Genomic DNA, 17,148 nt, shown 5'->3' with positions numbered 1-17,148 from the left:
TATCTATTGGGTTGGTAAAGTCCTTGGTGTATTTGGCTTTTGGGGTTGACATTAGAAGACATGGGTCTGGCTCGGTTTAGGCTTTTTGGTTCCTAAGTTGTTTAACTTAATTAATTAGATTCTGCGAGCTATTTTCGAACTTTTTTCGAGCGAGTTTCGAGCGAGCTGCGAGCCACGAGTTTTTTGAACACCCCTAATTTATTCGTAAGTTTTATTTTTTGTACTACCTCGACTCACATTATAGATTCTGCTCAGTCTAGAAGATAATTTCGTACATGTTTTAATTAGTCGTAAAAATTTAAACGGTTGAAGCTTTGTTTTTTTTTTTTTTTTTGTTTATTATAAAAGGCCTTAACGTTGTTTATTTTGCTATTCTTTGTTGATTCAGATGGATATATATTGTATGGGCATGCACATGATCTCCACAACGGATAATGCTCTCAGTTCAAGTGGTAATTTGTTCCTTCTTGAGCATATAGTTAACTGATTAGTTTCATAAATTGTGATTATGCTGGCCATTAATATTTCACTTTGCATTGGTTTTATTAGATCGAAAGGTTGAACGTGATTATCCAAGATATCGTGAAAGAAAAAGAAGAAGAAAAAGAAAAAGAAAGGTTGAATGATATTATTGCGGGATTGGTGGTGGAAAAAGAGAAATATAAGGCGGAGAAATATAAGGCGGAGAAAGAGGCTATGAATGAAAGAATGGCAAACATTGAAGCAATGCTAAGGGGCTAGGTTTCAAACGTTTAAACACTTTTTGAATATGTATTTTGTTACAGTAACTTTGGTATTTGATGTTTCAAGTGAAATGTTTTATATAAATGTGAAAGTTTGATAATATGTAAATTCTAAAATTGACATTATATACAGGTTAAAATAGAAAATTGCTGAAATTAATTAATAAAAAATAAATAAAAATTGCGACCGCTATTGCGGTCGCAATTTTTCAAAAGGCAAGTGGTCGCAAAACGGTCGCAGTTTGTAAAAGGCATGCGGTCGGAATACGGTCGCATCAAGACCGTCGCAACCAAAGTCCCACAAAACTAGGAACAGTCGCAATATTTGTGACCATTATTAAAGTCGCAAAACCTAGGTCGCAAACGATAATAGCAGTCGCAACTTAGTCGGAATAGAGCAATTGCGACGGGTGTTTTTCCAATTGCAGTTCCGGTCGGAAAACGGTCGCAACAGGGCAATTGCGACTGGTTTGCGACCAAAATTGCGGTCGGAAAAACCTAGTTTTCTAGTGGTGTAATTAGATCTCTATATATATTCAGACATGTAAGTGTAGTCTTTGCGCCTTTGAGCTTAGTGAAATAACCTAGTAGCAGGCCGTAGACGTAGGTCCCCCACTGGGGCAGAACCACGTAAAATTTCTTGTGTCGTGTTTTATTAGTTTCTGTGCATGATATTCGTTTGTGCATGTGTGTTGGTTTCATTGCGCCACTTGATACCTATGCACTGGAATCAGAGCTCTAACTCGTTGAACACACGATCATACTAAAGAGACGATTCACAGAGGATGTCGATTACCTGTTTTGTTTGTCGGGGTTTGAAAAATTGCGATTAGGGTTTGGGTTAGTGTTGACAGCTGTAGACGGCATCGATAGCTGGAAAAACCATCTCTGAGAGGAAAGCCAAAAGCGACGTTTGTTGTTTTCACGTGCGCCGTTCAAAAAAGGGGTTTGACCAGAAGGTTTTTCTATTTGACCGATGGGTATTTTTTTTACCAAGGCTTATCAAAGAAAGGTTAGTATCATTTTGTTTAATCTTTGAGTCGCAGGTTTAGTTTGTTGAATTCGATTGGAGCCGCTGATGAGGTTTATTCAAACGTTGATTGAGTTTGGGTTGCGGGCTAAGTAGGATTTGTTTTATGAGTTCGGGTTTTGACAATTATTATCAACTGGAAAAAATTGTGGAATAGGGTTTGTGATATTTTAGCTTTCGGGTCGGATTTTTCTACAGAAGATCAGTTTGAGGTATCTGTTTACAGTTTATTTACAGTTACTTGATTTATCAGTTTTGCTAGAACAAATAGGTTTGTTTGATAGTGTTCAGTTGAACAGCTGTTAAGTTCAGGCTCGTTCCATTGTTATGTTTGTTCAATGTTTCTGATTTGTTCTTGTCATAACTAAAGACAAGATGGTTGTAATCGGAATGTTCAGCGAATTTAGGTTCTGGTTGGTTGGTTTGCCATGGGAACTTGGATGAGGTACTGATGATGGATAAAACCTGAAGAAAATGGAACCAACAGGTATGCTGGTGATGACATAAGTGAAAAAAGAGGTTAGTGGCAAGTCATGTGTACTATTGTTCGTTTGGATGATCATTCGGTTAAGGTTTGTGTTAACTGATCGTGTGTGCGGTCATAGAACCCTTGGTATCACTTTCTTTCTTTTGAAAGCTCGATTGTTGTTATAACCGTTTGCTAATTAGCCAGTCTATAACTGTGAAGTTATACTTGTTCGGTGGTGATTAGTGGTTTGACATTTGAGATGATTTTTATACTGGTACTGGGTGAAGCTTTATCGCTGAGGAAGTACGAGTGGAGATGCGCCTCATGGAATGTTGTTTTGGCATGGGTTGGGATAACAGGGACAATGGGAGTTGGGCATAGTTGACTTGGTGGGGTTGCATTGAGGCGTCGACATCTTTGAGAGTTAATGTCATACATATAGGAAATTCTGCTTCTAAGAATGTATCGAGGTTATTGCATTGGGACTCAATGGAAGGCAGTGAAGACTCTTGGGTTCGAGATTCTGGTATGCTTTATTCATGTTACCCACTATAGTGAAGTATTGGTGAATCTGATTGAAGACTTTGGGATGGTACGGGTTTATGTATCGTTGGAAGAAGTGAACCAACTTCCAAGTTGTAAAGTCTTGGTTCGCTGAATCAGGTAGATCTAATTGGATTCATTTGACAAGCATGAATCCTAGAGCCACGGGGATGTCAGCTCGAGCGTATTCAGAGGTATAAACCTATAGATGTTCCCACACAGTTACATTGTGATGTTGGATTTTGAGACCGGGATTCCGAATGAAAATTTTCTCCTGGGTTCTTGTTTTTTTGAGAGTGTTCTATCCCCTGGAAATATCTGGAGCTGGTAGTGCGAATTAGTGGGAGCCGGTTGAGATTGAGGATGAGTCATTGGCTAGTTTTATCATGACTGGGTCTATGACGACCGGATTGGAGCTGTTGAGAGCTTCAATAGGCCTTTCAGGTTACTAGGTTACTACAAAAATTTGATCAAAATGTCGCGCTCCAGTCAAAGATAATATTTATATGCCCTAATTACTAGGTTGCTAGATCCAGTTGTGAATCTCAACACAGAGCAATGGGTAACACTACTGCTGAAATTGTTTGGTTGACTCATCTACTTCAAGACCTTCATTCGTTGCCTCCCAACAGACCAACTATTCTATGTGACAATCAAAGCGCTATTTTTCTAACCAAGAATCTAGTCGCTCACAAACGGGCTAAACATATTGATCTTGACTATCATTTTTTACGTGACCCGGTAACTGTTGGAAAATTGGTCACCAGATTTGTTCCAGCTAAGCTTTAGGTGGCTGATATTTTCACTAAGAGTCTTTCAAGTTCACAGTTCACTTTCTTTCGTCAATTGCTTCACATTGGACTACCACCGTTACGCTTGTAGGGGATGTTAGATAATGTCTTATGTATTCCATTATGTTCGACTTGTACAACTGTATTTCTTTAGGGTTCCAGATGTATCCTTTATATATTGTTTCTTGTACCCAAAGATTTCATTCAATAACATACACTAAAATTCGTTCAGATATAAGTACCTAGTGACCTAGTCTAAAGTCCATGCCTCAGGGCAATTTACAATGTCTTCTGAGTTGTTAACAGCCGGTGTATTCTTGTTACACACATAAGTCACTTTAGCCAAAATAGAAACCAAATGGTATAAAGATATAGAATTTCCCTGCATGTAAATGATTCTCATTGAGAAAATGGTTCTCAAGGCACATGACATATTCCATTACAATCGCATAACCTATTTTAGTGGTTAGGCACTTTTTTCTATAGATGTTCGAGAAGTGAGTTTCTTTGATACCGTCAACTTTGTAAAATATAGCCACACCATCAATAGATCAAAACTGACAGTTACTTAAGCATACTATGGTATATAATGTCAGTAGTTAACAAAATATTATATAAATGATTATAATTTCCATACAAGGAGAATATTATATAAATGATTATGAATAAAGAACAGTCCTGTAATCCCAGCAAAATTAGCAATAATTCTTCAGTGAACTTAGGAAAAAAAACCAAGTTCATCATCCCTTCACAAAGTAACAGTAAATGAATCATAATGCAAAATGTCATTATCACGTAAACGTTACAAAATTTAAAATAAATAAATGGTCTTGATTTCTCAATAATACCTGTAACTCTTATAAAGTATACTTTTCACAGCCTCTCGTCCAACAAATAAAGGTTAAGGTACATACTAGATGACAATAAATATAAAGCACAAAGTTTGCATATATATATATATGACCATTTTTCTTCAATTACATATTTGGTGATGATGAGTAACTACTCATCTTATTTCATCTAAGAATCGCTTGAATACGTTTGTTAGGAAAACCACTCTTGAGTTAATACCATGGTTTGCCTAGGCTTGTCATGTGGAATTGTATGTCCTGCGCCCTGTACACCATTGCATAAAAACATCTTTTATATTCGTTAAAATTGATCATACACGTATAGTTTCTTGAGTATTTCTAGAGAACACGGTTTCAAAATAAGAAATAAAACCTGAATTCAATTTATTGTATGGTTTCAAAATAAGAAATAAAAACTTGAATTCAATAACTAAAACTGGTGATGATTTTTTCTAACCTTAACCGTAGCAAATGTCAATGAATAATCGTTTTGGGCATATTTTGTTATATATCTAAGTTCAGTTTCCTTTACTTATGTCCAATTTTCGTTTTAAATGATATATAAAAGGAAGATCCACAAATTAAATATACTGCATTGAGCTCTATCTCACCCTCCAACTTGACCATCAATGTAAAACGGTTTCCATGGCACTTCAACTTGCACATTGAGAGACGTTATCCATTGCTCAACCCCAACATATGGAAATGTTAAATCATGATCACCACTGTCAATTAATAAAAACATTATATGCACACGTTTAACCTAATATATCGGATAATAACTGTATTAGAGCTCAGTGGCGGACGCAGGAATTTTTTTCAATGGGGTCCACTTTTTTCGGGGTTCAAAATTTTCATAATAGAGCTGATGGCCTCTTGTCCTTAGCGGCACTAGGTATTTGTACCCACCAAAGTGGGCAATAAGTACATTTTAGAAGTAGATTACAGGTGGGAGGGGGATGTTTACGGTTAAAAAAATTATTAGAACTTGGATGGGAAGCAATGTTGCATTACCTCATAATCAAAGCTCTACATTTTTTACTAGAAAGTTCCTTATGGTGGGAAAAACTACTAAAGATATCATAAGAATAACATAATGTGTCATTCTTTCCTTGTTGGTAATGCAAGGTATTGTTGATCGATTCCCATTTTCCAACTGTTCCCTGAGAAAACAATTATATAATGACACATAATGATAGTTCAGGTTCAATTATATCTGCATGAAAATACTAATGATGCGTACTTGACGAATGTTGAGAGCTTGTCGTACAACTTCGGTGTTCGCCCATTTATTTATGACCTTGTTAAAATCACCCTGAAATGATCAAGTTGAATGCTTCAGCTTCATTAGATTTGTTGCAAACACAGAAAATGGGAAAAGAAAAACAACAAAAAAACTCATAACAGTTTTAGAGGTTATTTGGTATTGTTTATTAGGCCTTTGTTATACTTTAACTCATTTTAACTCTATCTAAGTGTTACATCAACCTTTCTTTCCCATTTCATTTTACGTTACTCCAAGGAAATGGTTTAATCCCTTTAGATATTGATTGCCTATTTACTAAAGGGCAGTTTGGTATTTTACTATTAAGTTTATGGTGGAAGTATCAAAACTCAATATGTAAAGCTAAACAATAAGAAACAGAATTCATTTATCCCAAATTTAAAACTAGTTAGTGTATGTATATGTATATGTATATACATATAATGTCTACTGCAGATTGTTAATTTCGGTCCAGCAGGTTGTTACTCGGTTACTAGTGTTTTCGGACCAGAACCGACCCGAACCTGAAAACATGCCCAATAATAGAACCGGAAAAAACCTATATACTACTGTCACACCCCCAAAATCCACCTGCGGATAACACCCGCTTCGAGGGCGTGACTGACCAGGATTCCAGCCACCAATTATACCGAATACTTAAGTTGATAACAAAAGTAATACTTACTATTCATAAGCTTAGCAAATATTAAGTTCCGAGTTTAAAGTTTTAAGTTCAAAACAGTAATAAGTAGCGGAAGCATAAGTAAGGTAGTTTAAAACAAAGTTCATGATTCAAAATAAGGTAACACCCAACACAAGGGTGAACAAACACTACACGTTCCCAAGCAGCAAGCTCCATCGTCACGGGTTACCTGCAAAGCATGCAGTAAGGGGGTCAACAATAATGCTGAGTGAGTCCACTAGTTGTCCAGTTTTAATTACCAAAAACATTGTTTCACCGGTTAATTTATCCGTTTATACATGCCCTGGGGAGCTACCCCAAAAGTTAGCGACTAAACTGTTTTTCCAATACCGAACACTAGGTAACCGTTGCGTATCCGCAGGATGCCCCGATGTCAATGTTCTATCATCATTGACGGATTTCTGAGTACATTAGTTCACGCCCGTCCCAAACCAGGGCACGGTGTGAGGCTGGTAAACACCTAAATAGCGCTATCAACTAATAACCCGCTCGCCTAACCCGGCGACTAATCGGTATTTGTAGTAGGGACTTGAGTGATAGAGTTTCGTTTAGTGCCGTTAGTTGCAATCCGTATAAACAGTAATTAACCAAAAGGTTTCCCAATACCCGGGAAGGAAAAGTAAGTTTTGTTCCCAATGACTAGGGAAGGTATGTAAATGGTATCCCCTTTTACCAGGGGATAGGGTTGTTAGTCTCGTGTCCCAAACCACCGGGACGCATGCTTTTAAGTTGTGAACTCACCTTGGGTTGCTCGGTAGGTTAAGGTTACTTGTCAATCACGTTGGTCACCACGTCCTAACATGGTTACCGGTATAGGTCAGGTTCGGTATACAGGCATTCACGTAAAAAAAACTTACACATAACTAACACGTATCAAGCATATAAGTAAACAGTGGGTTACTGGGCCGGCCTAAGAAATTAAGCAGTCAACAGCAACACGTAATCCAGTCAACAGATAGCCCAAGTTAAACACATATGGGCCCAGTAACCAAAATGAACAGCCCACTCGCAACCAGCTGGTCTCGAGTCGCAACCAGGTGGTTTCGGCTTGTCACGTTGTGGTTGCGAGTCGTAACCGTGGTCTCGAGTCATCATGCTGTGGTTGCGAGTCGCAACCGACGTAGTCTCGAGTCGCAATCACGTGGTTTCGACTTGTCATGCTTTGGTTGCGAGTCGCAACGGTGCGGTTTCGAGTCGGAAGGCTGTCGTTGCGAGTCGTAACCTGTCACTTTCATGTACACGTGATGATGCAGGTGCATCAGTCCCTTTTGTACCAAGAATTCAGGCCCATTTTAGGAAACTACCAATAAGGTTTCACTAACACTTTGCCAAAGCTGAATACTAGTAAAGATAGATCAAACTTTGCCATTTTTACATCTTCAAGCCATATTCAAACAAGTTCATCCTATCTTCATATTTTTCTAGGGTTTTCATGCCAATATAAACACATATTTATGAACCGAAAATCACACATTTAACAAGATCTTGATGCTAAACAAGAAAACATACATTATAGCCGAAAATCTTATGCTAAACATCATCATTCTTGCAAGAAACAAAGAAGCATAGTGTAGTTGGCTATGAACACTTGTAAACTACCAATATCATGTCATTTTTAGTCATGTTAACACATATTCACAAACTTTACAAAACATCCTAATAATCATGCATAAACTACTAACCAACCATTTCTTAGTTCATACAACATACATACATCTTATACACAAAAGATAACCCACAAGATAGCACTAACCGGTTATGAAAGGAGGAGCCGAAAACAAAGAAAAGAGAACCAAGAAGATGGAATGTCCGAGTGATAGTCTTGACCGAGTTTCTTGTCCGGGATCTTTGCTTGAACCGAAAATAGGAAGGGATTGGGGTGTGTTGTTGAGGGTTTCTAGTTGAGAGAGTTTGAGGAGTGTTTGTGTGTGTAAAATGGAAGAAGTGGGGGAAAGGTGGGATATATATACAAGGGGATGTTTCGGGTTGGGCTTGGGGGTTTCGGCCCAAACCGGTTTCGGCTCAACGGCCCACTCGAGACCGAGTGGCCCACTCGCAACCGCCCGGTTGCGAGTCATGGTCTCGGGTCGTGGTCTCGGCTCTATTATATATCTATACTACATATATAATACATACAACACATAAAATGCACAAAGGATCACGTTTTCATTTAATAATAATCATATACACAAAATATTACAAGGTGATCGTTCGGAAAAACCTCGAGTGTCACATTATCCCCAAGTTTTAAGAACTTTCGTCCCGAAAGTTGAAGCAGCCACTGCCAAGCTAGCGTGTTTCAACGGGGTGTCACATCATCCCCCCGTTAGTTTGGAATTTCGTCCCGAAATTCGGTTGTAGCTTCAGTGCTGGGGTTTTCGTTTGGGAATAACTGGGGATACTTGGACTTCATCTGGTCCTCCCGCTCCCAGGTAAACTCTGGGCCGCGCCGTGAGTTCCAACGAACTCGCACAAGGGGTATCTGGCTACGTTTGAGGGTTTTGATTTCTCGATCCGTGATCTCAATCGGTTCCTCAGTAAAGTGTAGCTGTTCATCGATCGTCAGTTCCTTAAAAGGAATCACAAGTGTTTCATCCGACAAACACTTCTTCAGGTTAGACACGTGAAAAACATTGTGCACTGCACTCAGCTCTGCAGGCAGGTTCAATCTATAAGCAACCTTACCGATTTTCTCGGTAATTTCGAACGGTCCAACATACCGTGGATTCAGCTTGCCTCGTTTACCAAAACGAACCACACCCTTCCAGGGTGAGACTTTAAGTAGAACCCGGTCCCCGACCTGGAATTCTAATGGTCTCTTACGCTTGTCAGCGTAGCTTTTCTGACGGTCACGAGCTGCCGCCATGCGTTGCCTGATCTGGGAAATCTTTTCCGTTGTATCCACCACTAGTTCTGGGCCTGTGAGTTGACTATCACCAACTTCCGCCCAGCAGAGAGGTGATCGGCATTTACGACCGTACAATGCCTCAAAAGGTGCCGCCTGAATGCTAGTGTGGTAGCTGTTATTGTAGGAGAATTCCACCAACGGTAGATGCTTCTCCCAGTTCTTGCCAAAATCGATCACACATGCTCTAAGCATGTCTTCCAAGGTTTGGATGGTGCGTTCAGACTGCCCATCCGTTTGCGGGTGATAAGCGGTGCTCATGTCCAAACGTGAGCCAAAACATTTGTGCATAGCTTGCCACAACTCGGAAGTAAAACGAGCGTCTCGGTCGGAAATAATAGAAATTGGCACCCCGTGCCTGGAGACTACTTCCTTTAAATAGATTTCTGCCAAGGTTGAGAACTTGTCTGTTTCCTTAATGGCCAGAAAGTGTGCAGACTTAGTCAATCGATCTACTATCACCCAGATAGTATCATTCCCACGTTGGGATCTAGGTAGCCCTGTAACAAAATCCATGGAAATCTGTTCCCATTTCCATTTCGGGATTTCGGGTTGCTGTAGTAGGCCTGCTGGTTTCTGATACTCGATCTTGACTCTTGCGCAGGTCAAACATTTGCCAACATAGGCCGCTATGTGGGCTTTCATGCCAGGCCACCAGTATGTGGTTTTCAAGTCGTGGTACATCTTATCTGCACCAGGATGTACTGAATAACGGGACTTATGGGCTTCGTCCATCACAAGCTCTCGTAGGTCTCCGTAAAGTGGGACCCAAATGCGCCCTGCCACATAGTAGGCGCCGTCCTCTTTCTGTTCTAGCTGTTGTCTTGATCCTCGCAGGGACTCAGCCCTGATGTTTTCCGGCTTCAGAGCTTCAACCTGAGCATTTCGGATCTGGGTAGGGAGACTAGACTGGATGGTAAGTTGTAATGCTCGCACGCGCCGTGGTATAGTGTCCTTTCGGCTGAGGGCGTCTGCCACGACATTGGCCTTGCCCGGATGATACTTGATGGCGCACTCGTAGTCATTCAGAAGTTCAACCCATCGACGTTGACGCATGTTTAATTCCTTCTGCTTAAAGATATGCTCGAGACTCCTGTGATCGGTGTAAATGGTGCACTTGGTACCGTACAAGTAATGTCTCCATATCTTAAGCGCAAATATCACTGCTCCCAGTTCCAAGTCGTGTGTTGTGTAGTTCCTTTCATGTGTCTTAAGTTGTCGAGAGGCGTAAGCAATAACTTTCTCGCGTTGCATCAACACACAACCGAGTCCATGAATAGACGCATCGCAGTAGACCACAAAGTCGTCAGTGCCTTCAGGTAACGAGAGAATAGGAGCACTGCAGAGGTTATCCTTAAGCCTCTGAAAAGCAGATTCCTGTGCTTCATTCCACTTGTAGGTGACGCCTTTCTGAGTGAGTGTAGTGAGGGGTTGAGCAATCTTTGAGAATCCCTGAATAAATCTGCGGTAGTAGCCTGCCAATCCCAAGAATTGGCGAACTTCAGTCGGAGTCTTAGGGGTAGGCCAATTCTTTATAGAGTCGATCTTAGCTGGGTCGACGTGGATTCCATCCTTGTTAACCACGTGCCCAAGGAAATGAACTTCTCGAAGCCAGAAGTCGCATTTCGAGAACTTGGCATACAGTTGCTCATTGCGGAGGAGTTCGAGGATAAGGCGTAGATGCTGTTCATGCTCTTCCTGACTTTTCGAGTAGATCAAGATGTCGTCTATAAACACGATCACGAACTTGTCGAGGTAGGGTTTGCATACTCGGTTCATAAGATCCATGAACACTGCAGGGGCGTTGGTCATTCCAAAGGGCATAACGAGGAATTCATAATGACCATAACGAGTTCTGAATGCAGTTTTGGAGATGTCTTCGTTACGGACCCTTAACTGATGGTAGCCGGATCGCAGGTCAATCTTAGAGTAGTAGCTCGATCCTTGCAGTTGATCAAACAAATCGTCGATTCGAGGGAGAGGGTAACGATTCTTGATGGTAACCTTGTTCAACTCACGATAGTCAATGCACATTCGGAACGTGCCATCCTTCTTCTTAACAAAGAGTACCGGTGCTCCCCAGGGTGATGAACTAGGGCGGATAAATCCTTTATCCAATAGTTCTTGTAGTTGCGTCGAGAGTTCCTTCAATTCTGCGGGGGCTAGTCGATAAGGCGCACGAGCTATAGGCGCTGCTCCGGGAGCTAGCTCGATTTGGAATTCGACCTGACGATGGGGAGGGAGTCCAGGTAATTCCTCAGGAAATACCTCGGGATAGTCGCGTACTACTGGAAAGTCTTCAATCCTCTTTTCCTTTTCCTGCGTGTTGGTAACAAGTGCCAAGATAGCGGTGTGCCCTTTCCGTAAACACTTCTGGGCCTTCAAGAACGAGATAACGCCTGAGACTTCTCCGCCTTTGCCACCTTGTACAATGAGGGGTTTGCCAGAACGGCGAGGAATACGAACTGCTTTCTCTTGACAAAGGATCTCAGCGCGATGCTTGGATAACCAATCCATACCAATAACGACGTCGAAGCTTCCAAGAGTAACAGGGAAAAGGTCGATACTAAATGTCTGACCAGACAACTCTAGTTTGCAACCCTTGACAACGTGTGAGGCCTCGATGTTTCTACCATTAGCTAACTCGACGACATGAGGAGAACTTAGTAACGAAAGCGGACGCTTAAGCTTCTTACTAATACGTAGGGATACATAACTAGCATCGGCACCGGAATCAAATAACACAGAAACATAACGATCATCGAGTAGGAACTTACCCGCCACGACATTGGGGTCATTCCTTGCTTCACCAGCTCCAATCACGAAAGCTCTTCCTCTAGCACCATTCCCAGCATTGTTGTTCTGATTGTTGTTCCCAGCTCCCTGATTATTGTTGCGGTTCTGATTCAGTTCAGGGCAATCCTTCTTAAAGTGTCCCTCAGCTCCACACTTAAAACATGCCCGGTTGTTTCCCTGCTGCTGTTGCTGTTGGGGTTGTTGCTGATTCTGTCTAGCTGGGAACTGACTTCTACAATCCTTGGCTTCGTGCCCCATCTTGTGGCATCGCTGACACTGGCCCTTGTTACACGTCCCATGGTGGTGTCTGTTACACTTGTTGCACTTTGGGTAGCTTCCCCGGTAGCCACCCTGTTGCTGGGTGCCTTTGCTGTTTTCAGTTTTCCTTTGCTGTGCTGGGGCCTGAGTGGGGTTAGCATCCTTGCTTTGACTTCCTTCCCACTTACGCTTGCTGTCACTAGAAGTTCCAACAGTGGCACTAATCCTTTTGGGCAACCGGCCCTCTTCTACGGCCTGATCTGTAAGTTTGTGAGCAAGTCGAACAATCGGCTGAATGGTAGTGTGGTTGGCTGAAGTTACATGGCTTCGAATCTCTGGAGCCAAACCCTTGATGTACAGTTCGATCCTTCGGTACATTGGTCGAGACATGTTCGGGCAAAGAGCAGCATAGTCATTGGACAACTTGGTGTAAGTTTCAATTTCCGACCCAACCATCTTGAGTTCATAGTACTCATTCTCAAGCTTGTGGATGTCATCCCGGTGACAGTATTCGTCCTTAATCATATCCTTGAAATCCTCCCATGCCGTAGCATTTGCAGTTTCCAAACCAAACATCTGAATCTGCGCCTTCCACCAAGAAAGCGCGCTTCCTTCAAGCGTAGCAGTAGCAAACTTCACCCAGTTCGCAGGGGGACACTCGCAAACAGCAAAAACAGCTTCAATTTTCTCAATCCAATGCAGAAGACCTATGGCACCCTCAGTGCCGTTGAAAGGGAGAGGCTTGCAATCCATGAAAGTTTTGAAAGTACACACTGGTGGTTGCGCAGGTGCATGCTGACCTATAGGGTGAGAAGCGAAACGTATAGGTTTAGAGGCGAAAAGTCGATGTGGCGGTAGGACCTAAACATCCTAAAACAACGAGCTTACCTAAAGGGTGAGCTGCAAAAGCCGCAGCCACTGTGTTGAGCAGGTTAGTGAACTGAGCCTGCGTCATGTTAATGTTTCCTCTTCCGCGTCCACTCATTGTCTTCATAACCAGAAAACACAGTATGAGTGTGATGCCGTAAGGTAGCGAGAATGAGATAGGAGAGAGAGGTGTATCTATCTAGTTTAGGCACACTAGTACGTATAGCATAACAGGAAACATAAAGCAAACAAGTAAACACTGGTCCGAGCTATGAGGTCAAATGTGTCGAGCCTTGCACTTGGAGTGTAGTGTCGTTACGAGTCACGGGTTATAGTCTGGTTTTCTCCAAAAAGATTTTTCCTTTTTAAAACCAAGTTCACTATAACCAATGGCTCTGATACCAATCTGTCACACCCCCAAAATCCACCTGCGGATAACACCCGCTTCGAGGGCGTGACTGACCAGGATTCCAGCCACCAATTATACCGAATACTTAAGTTGATAACAAAAGTAATACTTACTATTCATAAGCTTAGCAAATATTAAGTTCCGAGTTTAAAGTTTTAAGTTCAAAACAGTAATAAGTAGCGGAAGCATAAGTAAGGTAGTTTAAAACAAAGTTCATGATTCAAAATAAGGTAACACCCAACACAAGGGTGAACAAACACTACACGTTCCCAAGCAGCAAGCTCCATCGTCACGGGTTACCTGCAAAGCATGCAGTAAGGGGGTCAACAATAATGCTGAGTGAGTCCACTAGTTGTCCAGTTTTAATTACCAAAAACATTGTTTCACCGGTTAATTTATCCGTTTATACATGCCCTGGGGAGCTACCCCAAAAGTTAGCGACTAAACTGTTTTTCCAATACCGAACACTAGGTAACCGTTGCGTATCCGCAGGATGCCCCGATGTCAATGTTCTATCATCATTGACGGATTTCTGAGTACATTAGTTCACGCCCGTCCCAAACCAGGGCACGGTGTGAGGCTGGTAAACACCTAAATAGCGCTATCAACTAATAACCCGCTCGCCTAACCCGGCGACTAATCGGTATTTGTAGTAGGGACTTGAGTGATAGAGTTTCGTTTAGTGCCGTTAGTTGCAATCCGTATAAACAGTAATTAACCAAAAGGTTTCCCAATACCCGGGAAGGAAAAGTAAGTTTTGTTCCCAATGACTAGGGAAGGTATGTAAATGGTATCCCCTTTTACCAGGGGATAGGGTTGTTAGTCTCGTGTCCCAAACCACCGGGACGCATGCTTTTAAGTTGTGAACTCACCTTGGGTTGCTCGGTAGGTTAAGGTTACTTGTCAATCACGTTGGTCACCACGTCCTAACATGGTTACCGGTATAGGTCAGGTTCGGTATACAGGCATTCACGTAAAAAAAACTTACACATAACTAACACGTATCAAGCATATAAGTAAACAGTGGGTTACTGGGCCGGCCTAAGAAATTAAGCAGTCAACAGCAACACGTAATCCAGTCAACAGATAGCCCAAGTTAAACACATATGGGCCCAGTAACCAAAATGAACAGCCCACTCGCAACCAGCTGGTCTCGAGTCGCAACCAGGTGGTTTCGGCTTGTCACGTTGTGGTTGCGAGTCGTAACCGTGGTCTCGAGTCATCATGCTGTGGTTGCGAGTCGCAACCGACGTAGTCTCGAGTCGCAATCACGTGGTTTCGACTTGTCATGCTTTGGTTGCGAGTCGCAACGGTGCGGTTTCGAGTCGGAAGGCTGTCGTTGCGAGTCGTAACCTGTCACTTTCATGTACACGTGATGATGCAGGTGCATCAGTCCCTTTTGTACCAAGAATTCAGGCCCATTTTAGGAAACTACCAATAAGGTTTCACTAACACTTTGCCAAAGCTGAATACTAGTAAAGATAGATCAAACTTTGCCATTTTTACATCTTCAAGCCATATTCAAACAAGTTCATCCTATCTTCATATTTTTCTAGGGTTTTCATGCCAATATAAACACATATTTATGAACCGAAAATCACACATTTAACAAGATCTTGATGCTAAACAAGAAAACATACATTATAGCCGAAAATCTTATGCTAAACATCATCATTCTTGCAAGAAACAAAGAAGCATAGTGTAGTTGGCTATGAACACTTGTAAACTACCAATATCATGTCATTTTTAGTCATGTTAACACATATTCACAAACTTTACAAAACATCCTAATAATCATGCATAAACTACTAACCAACCATTTCTTAGTTCATACAACATACATACATCTTATACACAAAAGATAACCCACAAGATAGCACTAACCGGTTATGAAAGGAGGAGCCGAAAACAAAGAAAAGAGAACCAAGAAGATGGAATGTCCGAGTGATAGTCTTGACCGAGTTTCTTGTCCGGGATCTTTGCTTGAACCGAAAATAGGAAGGGATTGGGGTGTGTTGTTGAGGGTTTCTAGTTGAGAGAGTTTGAGGAGTGTTTGTGTGTGTAAAATGGAAGAAGTGGGGGAAAGGTGGGATATATATACAAGGGGATGTTTCGGGTTGGGCTTGGGGGTTTCGGCCCAAACCGGTTTCGGCTCAACGGCCCACTCGAGACCGAGTGGCCCACTCGCAACCGCCCGGTTGCGAGTCATGGTCTCGGGTCGTGGTCTCGGCTCTATTATATATCTATACTACATATATAATACATACAACACATAAAATGCACAAAGGATCACGTTTTCATTTAATAATAATCATATACACAAAATATTACAAGGTGATCGTTCGGAAAAACCTCGAGTGTCACAACTACAAATCGAGTTAGTTATGGTCAATTATCATTTCGGACTCAGTTTTTTCGGTCCGACCCGATATATGCTCACCCCTATAAAAACACACAATTTTTTTTAAAAAAAAAATTCCTTTAAAAACGCAACATTTTATTAATAATTTTTTTTTTAATTTTTTTTCCTAATCTGAATAACAATTACTGATGCAATGTCATATTTCTTATTTCTTGATAATACACTTGTGTATAATATTTCAAGCTATTACTGTGCATAGTTTGAAATATTATACACTAGTGTATTGTCAAGAAATAAGAAATAAGAAATATGTATATATATATATATATATATATATAGGGGAGGGTTATCTTGAGAACGCTAAATATTCACTCAGTTCACAAATATACTAGTGTTCTCTCTAGAACCACACCCAATATATATATAGACACACACATATAAAAGCATTCTCAATAACCTCAAAAAGTCGGTAAGAAAGTATTTACTTTATAATAAGCAAGGTCAAATAGGCAAGAAACAACCATATGTGCATCTACCAAAATTCAAACTCAGAAAGTGAGTGTGTGTGTGAGAGAGTGAGAGAGAGAGAGAGATATTACTTCACAATCTAGTGCGGGATCATTTTCGTCACAAAATGGTTTCAAAATGTTTTCCAAATTAATATGGCTTGTGCACTGCAAGTTGAAATTTCTAGCATTATATTATTTTCACGAAGTTTATATGTTTTGATACTTGTGTGCATAAATAATAATTCTCACCTCTTCATAGCTTTGCAGACTATTTAAACATGCTGAGTTTGCGGAATTAATGTCTACATAATTACCATGGCAACTGTTCACGGCTAACTGCAAAATTGTCATATTACATATAAGATTCAGTAATATAAGGAGTGATGTTAAAGATACACCGTCACAAAAGTGAAGTATATTTTAGACATCAGTCAACCTGCCACATTATATGAGTTGTATGAGCCATACATGCCTAACCAGCGGTATAACATGGAGAAAAGAAGTCATACAAGACGTATGCACTTGTCAGTGGTCACATAGACATTTCTTTGTTAGTATGAAAACATCACACGGGTTGTATGATTTGTCCCTCATAAGACCCATATGACCATTTTTCGTTGTATCATACGGCCCATTTTGACCCCTTAT

At 41.1% G+C, this 17,148-nt stretch overlaps 1 protein-coding gene across 1 annotated transcript; it reads right to left on the bottom strand.

Moving 5' to 3' along the window:
- Positions 1 to 4,508: 4,508 nt before the first annotated feature.
- On the bottom strand, positions 4,509 to 16,926 carry LOC110874817 (serine carboxypeptidase-like 16). The gene is made up of 7 exons (XM_022123227.2): positions 16,750 to 16,926; positions 16,591 to 16,665; positions 5,671 to 5,742; positions 5,442 to 5,590; positions 5,039 to 5,152; positions 4,885 to 4,939; positions 4,509 to 4,692 (listed from the first exon to the last, which is right to left on the bottom strand). Exons 1-7 carry the CDS (start codon positions 16,849 to 16,851, stop codon positions 4,621 to 4,623), a joined length of 639 nt encoding a protein of 212 aa, XP_021978919.1. The 5' UTR covers positions 16,852 to 16,926; the 3' UTR covers positions 4,509 to 4,620.
- Between the last annotated feature and the right edge of the window lie 222 nt (positions 16,927 to 17,148).

The sequence above is a fragment of the Helianthus annuus genome, chromosome 6 (assembly GCF_002127325.2).
Source record: "Helianthus annuus cultivar XRQ/B chromosome 6, HanXRQr2.0-SUNRISE, whole genome shotgun sequence".
NCBI lineage: Eukaryota > Viridiplantae > Streptophyta > Magnoliopsida > Asterales > Asteraceae > Helianthus > Helianthus annuus.
The sequence above is the reverse complement of the archived record's forward strand: the minus strand, read 5'-3'. Positions and strand labels throughout refer to the sequence as shown.

What these genes read in the sequence shown, in the direction of transcription:
- LOC110874817 (XM_022123227.2), bottom strand. Translation starts at nt 16,851, where the DNA reads ATGACAATTTTGCAGTTAGCCGTGAACAGTTGCCATGGTAATTATGTA. An exon ending in ATTGATGGTCAAGTTGGAGG is followed by an intron (nt 4,940 to 5,038) that starts GTGAGATAGAGC and finishes AACTGAACTTAG; the next exon opens with ATATATAACAAAATATGCCC. An exon ending in TGACATTTGCTACGGTTAAG is followed by an intron (nt 4,693 to 4,884) that starts GTTAGAAAAAAT and finishes AATGGTGTACAG; the next exon opens with GGCGCAGGACATACAATTCC.